Genomic DNA, 14,733 nt, shown 5'->3' on the forward strand with positions numbered 1-14,733 from the left:
ACAAACACAATCATTGAGACAAAATAAATTAGGGATAACCTGGTACTGTGCGAGCATGATTTCTCCCCCTAAAGACGTTGTTTTACCGATCCGACCGTTGAAGACGAAGATCTGAATGTTGTGAGCCTTCTCTCCAAAAATCAGCCAAATCCAACGGTTAACGAATGCGCAATCGATGTTTTTGTGAGACTGATTTAACAAAATCGGGAACAGGGTTACTCTTCTCTTTTCTCTTTTGGTGGTTGCCTTTTCTATTAAAATAGTCTCTCTCTCTTCTCTACGGTAGATCCCAGGATGATAATTCTCAATCATGTCTTCATAACGATCAATCAAAATCCCCCAATAACCATGCAAATAATAATGATTCTCAAAGTAAACTTTACCACCCATTGTTCTTTTTAGCTCGGTTGGTTAGAGCGTCAAACCCTAATGGCTTGTGGAAAGGTTTATAGAACCCTAATAATTTTTTTTTTTATTTTTTTTTATTGATCTACTGAAAATAAACGAAAAGCTACAAAGAAAGGGTAAAGCAGAAATGGGACACGGTTTAACGAAAAAATCTCACTGAATATTGGAATGTTAGAAAAGAGAAACTATAATTATATTCCCTAATTGTTGGGAACTCGACAGCGGAATAGAGGCGGGATCGTTCAAGGAGGATCGAAATAGGCTCTAGATACCATGTTAACAAAGAAAAGAGAAGGCAAGAGGAAGAAGAGAAACAACCACTCGTTTCATAACATATAATGAACCAAACTGAAGTTAATAGGGTTACACTGAGTATATATATAAGAAAATAGAATTGTCTAGAATTGTCTAAAATACCCTTACTACTAATATATAATAATATTATCTAACAATAATTACTCAATTTTATAATATCATTAGAAATACGGTACTTATTAAGTGAAGTACCATTATTGTGTATGACCTAAGAAACATCTCAATCATCATCAATATTTTAGGTAATTTAAAGTACTAGGTATTAATTAATTTATAATGTATCAAACATAGAAAGAGTGAGGAGAAATATTGGTTCTTCAAATTATATATCTCAATCAATTTAATTATTAAATTTATAAATGTATACCTAAAATTATAAAATACTAATCAAAACAATCTATTTTTAAACTTTTATCGTTAGAGATTATAATCTAAAATATTAATTAAAATTTTGACCACTCTATCTTGATCTCAAATTAATATTATCACAATTCGGACTAATTATCTATAAAATTGAAATATTGTATTGATCAATTGACCAATAATTAGTCAATGCATAATTACAATTACTCACAAAATTATTTTTGAGATGATTAAATTTTTTCGACAAATTTATCTCTAAAACAATGACATTAATGTAAAATTAACGTGTATAAAAAACATCTTCAATTACAATACCACATATTAATCACAATATCATATATGTATTTGTTAATTCATAAAATTTAAAAATTAATTTAATCGATAATTACACGTTAAAAATTGTATTATTAAGACTTCTCTTAATCAAAACCCCTACATCAACATGTATACATTCTTATCATTTTTACAAAAGAGCACTATTCTATTCAATAATAGTAACTCGAAACGTGTTGCGCATAATATGTACCAAACGTACGAAGCCAACCAAAACAAACGAGAGATGAATGATAATGTGTGTACTGTGTACTATCATTTGGGGGACATGGACCCTAACATTAAGGTTACGACACGTGTCCAGTGGTTCAGGGTCAATTGCTTTTTGTCTTCAAAAATAGGTAGCGGGGCCCACCTCATCATTGTTTCCTTTCATAGGACACCCTTCAAGATGTAGCTGCGTGAAGAATTGGAATCCCTTCCTTTTTAGAAATATAAAATACAATAATGTGATATTTAATAGATTTAAATATTTTTATACATTTTAAAATACTTTAAAATTATAGTAACATTATATGTTTTTAAAATATTTTTAAATTATACTTATAAAAAAGAAAAAATAGAGAAAGGATTGACTTTTGTTTGAGGTAGAAAGTATATACACTTTATAATTCTTCCACCAATAGGAATTACTCTCCATTATTGCTATTTTATTAAGTTGTTTTTATGTGTGTTAAATTTGATAAATTTTGATTGTAATAATTTTTTTTGTTTAATTTTAATGTTAAATTTGAATTGTATGTAATCTTAAAAAATAATTAATTTTATTAATTTTAATATTTTTATTAATTGCAACAGAGTCGATTTAAGGGATAAGTAATTCAAGTTATAACTATAAATTTCAAAAAAAAAAAAATCTATTTTACTAAAGAAAAAAAAAACTTCACATAAGTTGAATAGTTCATAACTTCATATTTACTCAATCAAAAAAAAAATTGTTAATATCGATGGTGAATGGCAAAAAAAAAAAAAATATCCCTAACTCCTAACAATCAATAATTTATAAATAACTTCATCTTGATCTGGTTAACAAGAAAAATATTAATAATATGTAACGTTTTTTATTCTATTTTAGTAAATGTTAATTGAAATTGATTATAATAATTCAATAAATAATTTTATATCTCAAAAAATAAAATTGTAATTAACAATTAAAAATTTATAAATGTTAATTGAAATTGATTATAATAATTCAATAAATAATTTTGTATTTCAAAAAATAAAATTGTAATTAACAATTAAAATTTTATAAATGTTAATTGAAATTGATTATAATAATTCAATAAATAATTTTTTATCTCAAAAAATAAAATTGTAATTAACAATTAAAATTTTATAAAAGATATTATTGTAAAGTTTATTTTAGGCTTCATTTACTATTGAGTTGACTCTTAATTGCCGTTAGTTGACTCTTAAAAATAATTTAATTCAATCCCTTCGTTAACAAAAAACACAATTCAGTCTATTTATTATCGAATTTTAATAGATCGATGGATCTCATTCCAATCCGTTTAACACTTTTTTAATATTCTAATTAATTATAAACCTACAATATTAAAATTGTTGTGTTAAATTCTAATAAATAATTTTATTTATTATTTTTAAAAACACAATTACTCTTTTTTTATTTTTTTTAAATTATTATTTAAAAAATAAAGTAATTTTATAAACTATTTTTATTATTATAGAAAGATAATACTTTTTATTTCTTAAAATAAAATATTGTTTTTTAATTATTTTAAAAATTATTATTTTAAACTTTTTTTAAAAAACAATTTTTTTATATTTATAAAATAAATAATTAATTTAATAATAGAGTGGTGTTTGAAAATGACCGACGATGAAGCTCTATCGGCCTATACTATGAAAGATGCCAGAGCTCTAGTGACCTTCGACAACTCATTATTGGTGAGCTCCGAAGCTCCATTGGTCCACCATGACTACCACCACCAACCATCACTCTATTATTAACATGATAATTAATAATTATAATAAGAAGAAAATTAAGTATTTTTAAAATAAAAAACTACGGTTTTTCTTTTAAAATAAAATAAAAAAATTATAAGTTCAATTTTCCTTTTAAAAATAGTTTTTCAAAATAATGAAATATTTATTTATAGATTATTTATTTTAAAATAATAAAAAATGATTATTCAAAATAATAGAAAACTATTTTTAACAATAATAAATAAATAATTTTTTTAAGACTGTATACTTTCAAATAAATAAGTGTAATTCATTGGATGACGTTAAAAAAAATGTGATTCTTTAGATTTTAAAACAAAATGTTGGATGAATTGCATTCGACCATGTTTTTAAATAGATGAATTGGATCCATCTATATTTTTAAGTATTAATTGTATAATTGAATCTATTTATAGTTTGATGAATGATTGATAAATGGATGAAATTGACACTCTTACTTACTTCATTATGAACTCTTATTTCTTTTCTCACATATATTAAAAAAAAGTAGATGGTGAATATAATATGTCACTATTATGTGTATATATTAATAAAATATTTTTTTTTATATAATTGTATTCAATTTGATTTTTAATTTTTCAAGATATATTCATAATATATAAAAAAGTACTCTATTTAGTGAGAAAAAAATTCTTCTAAATAATACATATAATTAGAGAGGAATGTAGTATAATATTAATAAAATAATAATAATAATAATATTAATAAATTATTTAAAAATAAATATCATTTTTTAGTTTTGAATTTAAAATCTAGTTTTCAATGAAAAATTCATTATTTTTTCTATTTTATAATGTCTAATTAATATTCTCTTCGTACCACAATAATTGTCACATTTGTAAAAATAATTTATCTCAAAATATACTAAGGATTTTAATTTCCAATGTCATTTTTCCAATTGTTGCCATTTATTTAATACTATTTGCATAATCCTAATTTATTATTCTCCCATTTTACATTATTGATAGAGGAAAGCACACTAATTATAATAATAATAATAATAATAATAATAATAATAATAATAATAATAATAATAATAATAATAAAAGTAACATATACATGTGAGTTTGACTTTAGACACCAATTTAATGGATGCTCTATTATGAATAGTCATGGAGTTGAAACAGAAGTAGGAAGAAGAAAATTTGAAGTTCTTATTAATTGTTTTTGTAAATTTAGTCTCTGAATTACATTACAAATTAAGTTTCACAAAATTTACTAATAGTTCCACAAACAAATTTTTGTTTATTAAACGTTCATTGATATAAAAATTAAGTTGTACTCAAAAGTCAAAATAAATTAGAGAAGCAAAATGGGTTCACTTGATGGATTGGACTATTGGGCCCAACAAAACACGTAAGTTGAAAATTTGGATTTTGTACTATACTATTCAACTTATATCTCATTATTAAAAAAATTTATCCCTTAATTTATTAAAATACCATTTGTAACCGGTAAAAACTAAAACTAATCTTTTTTCTATAAAATTTTCTTACCAGAAATTTCTTCCAATAGTTATTTTTTCATTACTGGAAATTTTATTTTTGAAACTTTTGAGAGTTAGTCTCATTCGAAAATTTGAAATTCCGATTGTTGTTCTAAATAAAAAATTTTAGAAATTTTCGGTACAAAAAAATATCTATCGGAAATTTGACGGTTGAAACTTCCAAAAGTTTCAAATTTCTGGTTTAAACTTTTAAAAATGAAATTTTTGGTACAATATTTAAAAATAAAATTCACATTTTTTCATTAATTTTTTTTTCAGAGGAAAAACATTGTGGAAGATTCTCGTGTTTGACCTCCTACTCAATATAATAGGAGTTCTCTGTTGAAAAAAATGAAAGAATAGCTCATTGGTTGTGAAATCGACACATTAAAATAATAATACATCCCTTATGAAATCGAATAATCTTAACAGTTACTCGATTTTGTCGGTCAACATCTCTTGCTCATGATACGACAGCTTCTCGTAGCTCAAAAATTTGATAATGATTCAGTCAAATTTATACACAATGGTGTTTTTTCCATTTCTATTTCAAAAAATAATTAAAAAAAAATTACGTACAAATTTTGAAATTTCCAATAGAATTAAATTAACTATCAAAAATTTCAAGACACAAATATGTCGTAGAATAAAAGTATCTACCAAAAATTACAAGGCACAAATTTTTTGTAAAATAAAATTAATTAGCCGAAATTTCAAAATACAAAATTTTTTGAATGGGTAAAATTTTTTAGAATTTTTTTTTCCTTTGATTAAATGAAAATCAAAGGGACAAAATTGAATTTTTATATTTTAAAGAGATATAAATTTAATTATGAAGGTACAAAATCTAATTTTCCCTAAGTTGAAATGTTGAGTCTCAATGAGTTTTGGCCCAATTAACCCAATCACAAAAATCTTTACAAAAATGTTACCGAATACCCCTAAAATTATATCTTTATTCCTAAATTACCCTTCATCATAATAAATAAATTAAAAACATATGAAATTTTTTGCTTAAATAGAATTTGGAGCAAAATACAAATGTGTTGTTTAAAGATGTTAAATAGTTTTTAAAATGTGTTTTGAAAAATCAAGATTGGATTTTCTGGAAAATTTTAGTGGTGAGAGTTTTTCAAAACTTTTTTTTATAAAAAATGTATTAGACAAATCTAAAATTTAGAACTTTTATGAAGATAAGAGTATAATTGTGGATAGAGGTAGAAATAAGTTAAGTTGAACTATGTTTTGTAAAGTTTAAGTTTGATCTACAATAAAAATATTAGACTCAAATCTGATATAATACCTATCAAAGAACTATTCATAAAGTATGACTTGACATTTTTCAAAGTCTAACAAGGTTTGGAAGTCTGTGTAAGTCTAATTCACTATTATTTTATAAAAATCAAAATGATACTACAAATGTGCATCAAGATCAAGATCAAGAATATTCATAGTACATAAATTTAGGATCATAAACCTAATTCAGAAAAAGAAAAGAAAAAATAAAATACTGTTAAGAAATTTTTTCAAATCAATTAGGTTTTTTAACTTTGACACACTTATATAATAGAATTTTTTTTTTTGCATATTCTTTTTTCTTAGTGCCTTATAATTTACTTCCGTAAGAAACTTTTACTGAATGATTATGCATAACTACTACCTTATCTTTATTTCTTTGATGTGTTTCACTAGCATCTCGCTATTTAAAAAAACATTCCACAATATTTTCAACTCATGAACAATATTTGAATGTAATTATTGCCTATAATAATAACATTTGAGTTTACTTCTAAATCAGAAGAGATTTATATATATATATATATATATATATATATATATATATTACATCAAAAACATATATAAAATTATTATAATTATTCTACACTAATATTACAATATATGGTAAGTTAATATAATCAATAAAATAAGAAGAAAACACAATATGGTAAGTTGAAATAAAAAAATAGAACAAGATCAAGCAAAATAAGATAAGATCAAATTAAATAAGTTAAGTTAATACAAAAGAAAGCAAAATCCAATAAAATAATATAATAACAAATTAATTTAGTAATATTGAATCAAATAAAAACTAAAATGGTAAGTCGAACAAAATAAACTAAAGTATAAAAGTAAAGCTGTCTAAATTAATTAAAAGTTATTCAACTATTATTATTATTATTATTATTATTATTATTATTATTATTATTATTATTATTATTATTATTATTATTATTATTATTATTATTATTATTATTATTATTATTAAAACTTTATGCGCTATTATACTTAAAACAACCATCGTGAGATAGTTCGGTCCATAATAGTGTGTGTAAAATATATGATTAATTGAATTAGCCTATATTAATAAAAACTAAATCAATTAAATGATTCATTTATTAAAATACATATTTCAAATAGATTAATTAATTAAATTTAATTCAAAAATCAGTTAAACATTAGAGAGATAGTGTTGAAAGAGTTAAATATTTTTTTTATAAAACATAAAAAATTATTTACAAATTAATATTTAACACCATAATTTTTATGATCACGATGGTAAAATTCTGTTTGAATAATTTAAAATGGCATTAGAGAGATTTCAACAATAAAATAAAAAACAAAGGAAATTTTTAAAATAATTTTATGATATCATTTTCTTAGCTAATTTTCTTATAATATCTAAGATGAGAATTTCAACTCGCCTAAATTTCTGTATATGTGAAAAGTTTCTATAAGTTTAAAATTCCTACATATATATACGATAAAATTTGATATGCAATAGGATATTGTCTTTTGGAAGAAGGTTTAATTTTGTTAAAACTCTTTAGAAGCACACTTTGACTTCTTATTGTAAACCCCAATTTGGTTTTGTAAAAGAAGAATGTTTTTTATATATTGAATGAACAATATTTTTTTTTTAAACAGTGAATCTTTTGTTTGTAAAAAAAAAAATCTTGTTTGTAAAAAAAAATAATTTCGTGAGAGAGATGATTAATCTAAATTTTAACTTATACTCTAAAAAAAAGTGAAAGCTAGATTTACAATAAAAATGATCAATATGTTAATATACTAAAGTTCACTCGTACTTTCATATCAAGTCAAACTAAGACTCTTATACCATAAGTTGAAGAATTTAGAGTGTCAAATCAATGATGAGTCAAATGTTCTAATATTACAATAATTTTCATATCACATTTAATTTATTCAAAACCTTAAAACATTAGATACATAAGTAGCATCGCTTGTATATTCAACACTTAATCTATTCATACTGCATATATATTCAACACTTAATCTACTTATAATCGATGTGCGACCGACTACTCACACATAAACTCATCAATAATAATAATTATATACTAAATGGTAGGTCCTTAAAGATTTATTTTAAACAAAGATCCTTAAACATCCAACCATGTATATAAACAAGGATATAAATCATATACCCTGTCAGTATAAAGAGTTCTTACATCATCATTCAGTCACAACTATGACTTTTGTCATAATTACCTTTAAAGTCATATTCTATAAATAGTTGTGATGTAATGACAGTATAAAACTTTTTATACTGACAATACATAATACTTAAACTCTATAAACAATACGCAATCCACACTATATACATATATGTAAAGTTTCTGTAATTATAACGGTTATATATGTCACAACAATCTATGATACATGCATCACCAAACCATATGATCCTTGCAAAGCCACTTTCTCAATGCCTCTAGTTTTCCTTAGCACCAAATAGGGCTTCAATAAGATCCACATCCAATTCCTACATTAATATTAGGTAATTAACCTCACATTAGAAATATTTCCAAAGTTCATATGAATAACAAACATGATTTGAATAAAAAAAAACATGTTTATTAGATTTGAATTATGTGTAGTCAAACCGTATGATCTAAATCGAACAGTTTAAATTTTAAGTTTAGACTTTAATTTTTTCAAATCTAAATATTAAACTTAAAATTGAGACCGTCCAATCTTAATTAGACGATTCAAATGTGACAAGATATCAAATCTATTATTTATTCCAAGTTTACTTGCCTGAGTTCCAATGGTTGAAGTAGGTGCTGAAGAAGCTTTGTCCCCCATGAACCTATTAAAACATCCTTCATTTCCTCGCAACTATAAAGATATCACATAGATGAGTTAGGTTGGTGAAACAAACTTAGTCATAAATTAATTTATTTTGAATAAAATGAACTTCTATTGGTTCTTTAAAAGCTAACCTACAAGAATTTGTCAATTATAAATCATAAAAATATATTTCTAAATAATTATGATGCATGTGTTGTGAAGAACTTAAATGAGAATTTTTAAGAAAAATTAAGGTATAAAATTTTGTTCCAACTTATAAGAAACCATTAATTAGGAAATAAATATTCTTTTGTACTAAAAGCTCTATACAGTTCAAATATTTAGTTCAATAATTTTTATTTTTTAAAAAACTTAAAAACTGTTTAAGATTAAAACCGTTTGATCAACATCAGACAGTCACACAATCAATGACGGCACCAAATTGAAATTTGAAATAGTGTGCATAAGAAAACATTACCTGCTCAAAGGGTTGCTCATCTTGGAAGAAATTAAAGTCAGCATTCGACAATCCACTTGCATCAACACGGTTCACATCCATCTGATTCAACACAAATATATATAAATCACTAAAAACTAAACTAAACTAAACAGAAAATCTCAGGTACAGCCCAACCCTTACTGTTATGAGCATGGTTAATCATAGCTCAATTTATAGTAGGAATGAATGAACGGTAATACTTATCCTCAAGTATCAAGTTCGATTCCTTCGGAAAGCAAAAACTCGTGATTAACAATGTTAATAACGATAAGAGCCGGACTGTTACAGTCAGCAACATTATTATAAGACAAAAATACATACCTCATTAAGAAGATTCAGATTATCATCAGCCATCAAGAAATCAGCAACATTAATTTCCATTTGCTTGAACTCATTCTCACTGATTAAATTAGCAGCACCATTATTTTGATTCACATTTTCCACAAATTGATTAACCTCAGCAACATTTTCAGCATTCACAAATGTTGTTGGAACCTCACTTCCACTTCCACTTCCACTTCCACTTCCACCACTAACATCAGAAACAGAATTCAAACCAAACCCTCCTTGAACCAAACCAAAGCTTCCACCAACATTCACATTTTCATTATTTGCTCCAACATTGAAACCAAATCCATTATTGAGTTGAACTCCAAAAGGGTTATTACTCATTGGAATAAAAATGTTATTTTTCTGAAATAGAACATTATTAGAGTTGTTGTTCAATGATGTCATGTTCAAATTTCTTAAACCATAATTTTGGTTACCATAATTATTCAAACCCCTTGTTAAGAAACTTGAAGAAGAATTCATTAATCCATGAAATCCATTAGCACCATCATTGTATGAATTTTTTGCTTGATGAAAAGTTGGAATTGAAGAAGAGCTTATTCCAAACTTGTTTTGTTGAATAGCAACATTGTTTTCCAAACTTGATTTACCAATTCTAACTTGATCCAATTCTTGAAGAGTCAACCCTTTTTGTAAAAAAGAGAATTGATCATTGTTGTTGCTTGAAACTTGGTTGAATTGTTGAAGAACATTGTTATCATCACCATTTTGGTATGATAGTTTTTGCAAATATTGAAGAGTTGGTGCACGAAGTTTGTTTGTTCTTATAGCTTGGATTTCTTTGATCACTGAAACTGGAAGACTTGAAGCAAATCTTGACCTTAATGCCCTGTGAGATATTCCTCCAATCATTCCTTTCTCAGCTACATCTCTCAGAAATATGCGATATTTCTGCGAGAATCAACAAATATAAATTAATGCGGATGCAGTTACGCTACAAACTATAGTTTTCATGATTGCAATATTACGGATTTTGATGTCTCTGTGACGTCATTGCAGTTGTAATTTAGGTCACATCAACTGTATTTGTCTGCGTCATTCTACAATGTAAATATTTGAAGCATAATCGTAATCGTGATTTAAAATCATGCTACAAACTATTACAATGTAGTAAAATACAGAAAAATTTAACTGATACGACTGCAATTTAAGTTGCAGACTATAATTTTTATAACCTGTCTGGTGAAATTTCATACTAATATTTTTCGTCATTTATAACCTAAGTATTTTTTTTCTTCATATAATAAAAGATTAATAGTTTCAAGATATTTATGCAATATTAAAGAAATAAATAAAGTAAATTTAGAAGAAAAACCTGTAAGTGACTTGCTACATTTTCTCTTGTCAAGTTTGGAATATTCATCACCTCCAGAATTTTCTTTGGCACAGCCTCTGAATGAGTGAAATTAAAGATATTAAGCACACACAAAAAAACATTAATTTATTTAGCTATATTTAAATAATGAAAGAGCCACAAAGTGTGTATTAAGAGTAAATTGTGAATAATATGTAAAATATTTTTGTCTTATAACTATAAAAATATTTAATTTCATTTTAATAAAAACATAGTTCTTAAAGGTAATCAAAGTTTTTCATTGTAGTAATGTATTTTTTCATTCTTAGCCTTAATCTTATGTTCATTAATGTGTAATATATATGAAACATATCTAAGAATAATTATATTTTAAATAGATAAAAAAAATCTCTTTCTAAAATTAAATATTCAAACATTACATCATAAAACAGTCGTAAACGATTCATGCACGTGACATTAAACATTCGAAAAAAATAATTTTATAAATAATTAAATTAGTGTCACAAACATTTAAATAATTTTACAATATTGTCCAACTTCAAATATTGTTAATAATATATATATAAAAAAACTCAATATATATATATATATAAATAAATCACTTAAATTGAAAAGATTTAAAAAAAGAAAACTTACTGTCCAATCCAATTTGCTTGATAGCAAGAAGAAAAAGATTGTGAAGATAAGTTGTCCAAACAAGCTTAGGTTTTTTCAAAACTTGAAAATCACCATCTTGATATTCATCATTCTTTCTCTTGCAATATTTCTTTTTAATCTTAGCATCATTCAATGTGTTAAGTGAGTTAACATCATCATCACCACCAAATGACTCTCTTTCTTGATCATATATTATTAATTCATTTTCAATGAATAGTTTCTCTTTCTTTGCATCCATAGCAATTTTCCAAATGTCTTTGAAATCCTCAGCACAAAATGGTTTCATTATATAATGTGCTGCTCCATATTCATAGCTATTGCAAATTACACTCTCCCTTCTATCATTAGACATCACTTTATGAAACAAGAAAAAAATAATAATTAAATATTATAATTAATATGACATATATTACATTAATTTTATATAATAATGTTTAAGAATATTGACACTTACCTATTACAGGAATTTGATAATCATCTTTAACATGTTTTTGAAATGCAATTCCACTAATTCCTGGTAAATGAACTTCTGTAATTATGAGATCAAAAACTCCATCAAAGTCTCGAAGATGTTGCATAGCATCAAGAGCATTTTTAGCAGTGATAACTGAAATTATAAACCAAAGATAAATAAATTAGTATGATTAAATAATTTGTAAAAAAATATATTTTGTACAAGTAAGAATGATTTATATATAAATATACAATAGTTAATTAAAAACATTAAATTGGCAAATAAATTATTTTTGATCGATACCTCAATAAGTTGAGATCCAAGAATTATATTTATCTTCCTCAAAAATAATATATATTCGTAAACTCAAAGTTAACCTTATAATAATAAAAACAACTTATTAAAATTGAAGAATTTGAAGCAAAATAATCATTTAAGAATCATTGATGATAAGGTAGTGGACCAAACCGACTCTCTCATTGTTGTTTGATTTAAACAAATTATATATGTCAAATTTTATTTATATAAAATAAGAAGACTATTTTTTAATATCTATATATATATATATATATATATATATATATATATATATATATAAAAAATAAAATAAAAACTAATATGGCAGCCTTCACATAAATTAAGAAAGAAAATATATCAAAATCATTTTTATTCATTACTAAATTTAATGACAAAAACACTATTATAAAACATAACATAATAATTACCACGACTTCGACTAAACAACATATATCAAACATTAATGATAAAATAGAACTAAATAGATTTTTGAATATATAATTACAATAAATAAAAAATGAACTTCAAAATTTATTTTAATTTAAACAATAAATGCAATTTTTTCGTAAAAAAATAATAATAAATGCAAATTTTAAGAGTAGTGAGATGTGTAGTAATTTAAGTATTGCAAATTCGGAGTTTTATCTCCTTTTACCCCATTAATAATAGATGCATTAATATTTGATGTTCAAAAAAAAAGAGAAATACAAACAATTGGCGCGCATATTATTTATACAATATTTATATTATTGTTGTTATGGCGCGTTATGTGTTAAAATTGTTTGTTTGAATTTAAAATTTAAAATTTTCCTTTTGAGAATAGTGATGTTAAAATTATTTGTTTGAATCTAAAATTTGAAGTTTTCCTTTTGAGAATAGTGGGTAATATTGTGGAAATTTGATTCAAGTACTCAAAATATTTTTGTTTAATACATTTTAATTTAAAAAAACTACATCTCTTATATTAAACGATTGAAAAATAAATGAACAAAAGTATTGAGACTATTCAAAGATCAAGTCAACATTTAGAGAATTAAAATAAAGAAAAAAATATATAAAATGAAATATACATGAATGATTTATATAAGTTTCCATCAAAGATGTATTTTTTTTTCACTTAAGTTTTCTTCTCTAAAAATTAACAAAACCATGAAAATCCTTTTCATCTATATTTAAATTAAAACGAATCAAGTTGGATGAACACATACATGGGGATCAAACATAAAATTTTACCATTATTCACATGATATTTGTACAAATATTCACCATCATCATAATCACATATATAAAAAACCATTGAATTTTTTTTTTTGCACAAAAAACACATTAAATTAAAATAACCACATTTACAAAACAACCAAAGAAACAAAATACATATGGAATCGATCAATATATATGGATTAATATTCATGGTTTCTTTACCCCATTTTTGATATATTTGAAATGGGTCAAAATTCATAAAATCCAAAGAAACAAAATAAAACAAAGTATAGAATTTTGGTTAAATAAAAAAGAGACACTTACCTCTATATTGCCATGCGATGAGAATATTTGCAAGAATATCCAAAGAAACATCATCATTGTCAACAACCAAAACAAATATATTAGATCTCTCACACTCCATTTTCTCTTGACTATACCTCTCAAGAAAAAACCACTCTTTAAAGTGAGCTTGAGAATTTTATAAAGGAAATATTTTCCCTTTTTTTTTAGGTGCAACAATTGTCTTACATGTGTTACTCAAAAGTACCCCTTATATATTTTATTTGATTTTTAATTGTCCTAATATTCTATCTTTTTTAATTGTGATTAAGCACTATTCCGTAATTGAACAAGTATACAATATTCAATTTGAATTTTATTAAGGAAAATACTTTTTTGTGGAAAGTTTTCATTCATGACATTTTGCCAAGAATGGGTTGGTTCCACAATGTGTTCCTTGTATGGAAGATTTCAGTATCTTTTATAACTTTATTTTTCCAAGACAATTTTAACCAAGTTTTTAAAAATAAGCAAAAAATGACTTGACTGAATATTTGATTATGATTAATTGATTTTATAAAAAAAATATATTTGACTTTATTTGTCAATTAAATCTTTAATATTATGATATATTTTGAGACTTTGGGTGATATGTGTGAAATAAGTAAATAATGCTCCTTTTAATTCTTTTAATATAA

General features: G+C 24.1%; 1 protein-coding gene across 1 annotated transcript; it reads right to left on the reverse strand.

Moving 5' to 3' along the window:
• Positions 1 to 8,621: 8,621 nt before the first annotated feature.
• Positions 8,622 to 14,177, reverse strand: LOC101506714 (uncharacterized). Its single transcript, XM_004513640.3, has 8 exons — positions 14,078 to 14,177; positions 12,257 to 12,409; positions 11,782 to 12,156; positions 11,146 to 11,222; positions 9,801 to 10,721; positions 9,459 to 9,539; positions 8,948 to 9,028; positions 8,622 to 8,672 (listed from the first exon to the last, which is right to left on the reverse strand). Exons 1-8 carry the CDS (start codon positions 14,175 to 14,177, stop codon positions 8,622 to 8,624), a joined length of 1,839 nt encoding a protein of 612 aa, XP_004513697.1.
• Between the last annotated feature and the right edge of the window lie 556 nt (positions 14,178 to 14,733).

This window comes from Cicer arietinum, chromosome 8 (assembly GCF_000331145.2).
Source record: "Cicer arietinum cultivar CDC Frontier isolate Library 1 chromosome 8, Cicar.CDCFrontier_v2.0, whole genome shotgun sequence".
NCBI classification, from domain to species: Eukaryota; Viridiplantae; Streptophyta; class Magnoliopsida; order Fabales; family Fabaceae; genus Cicer; species Cicer arietinum.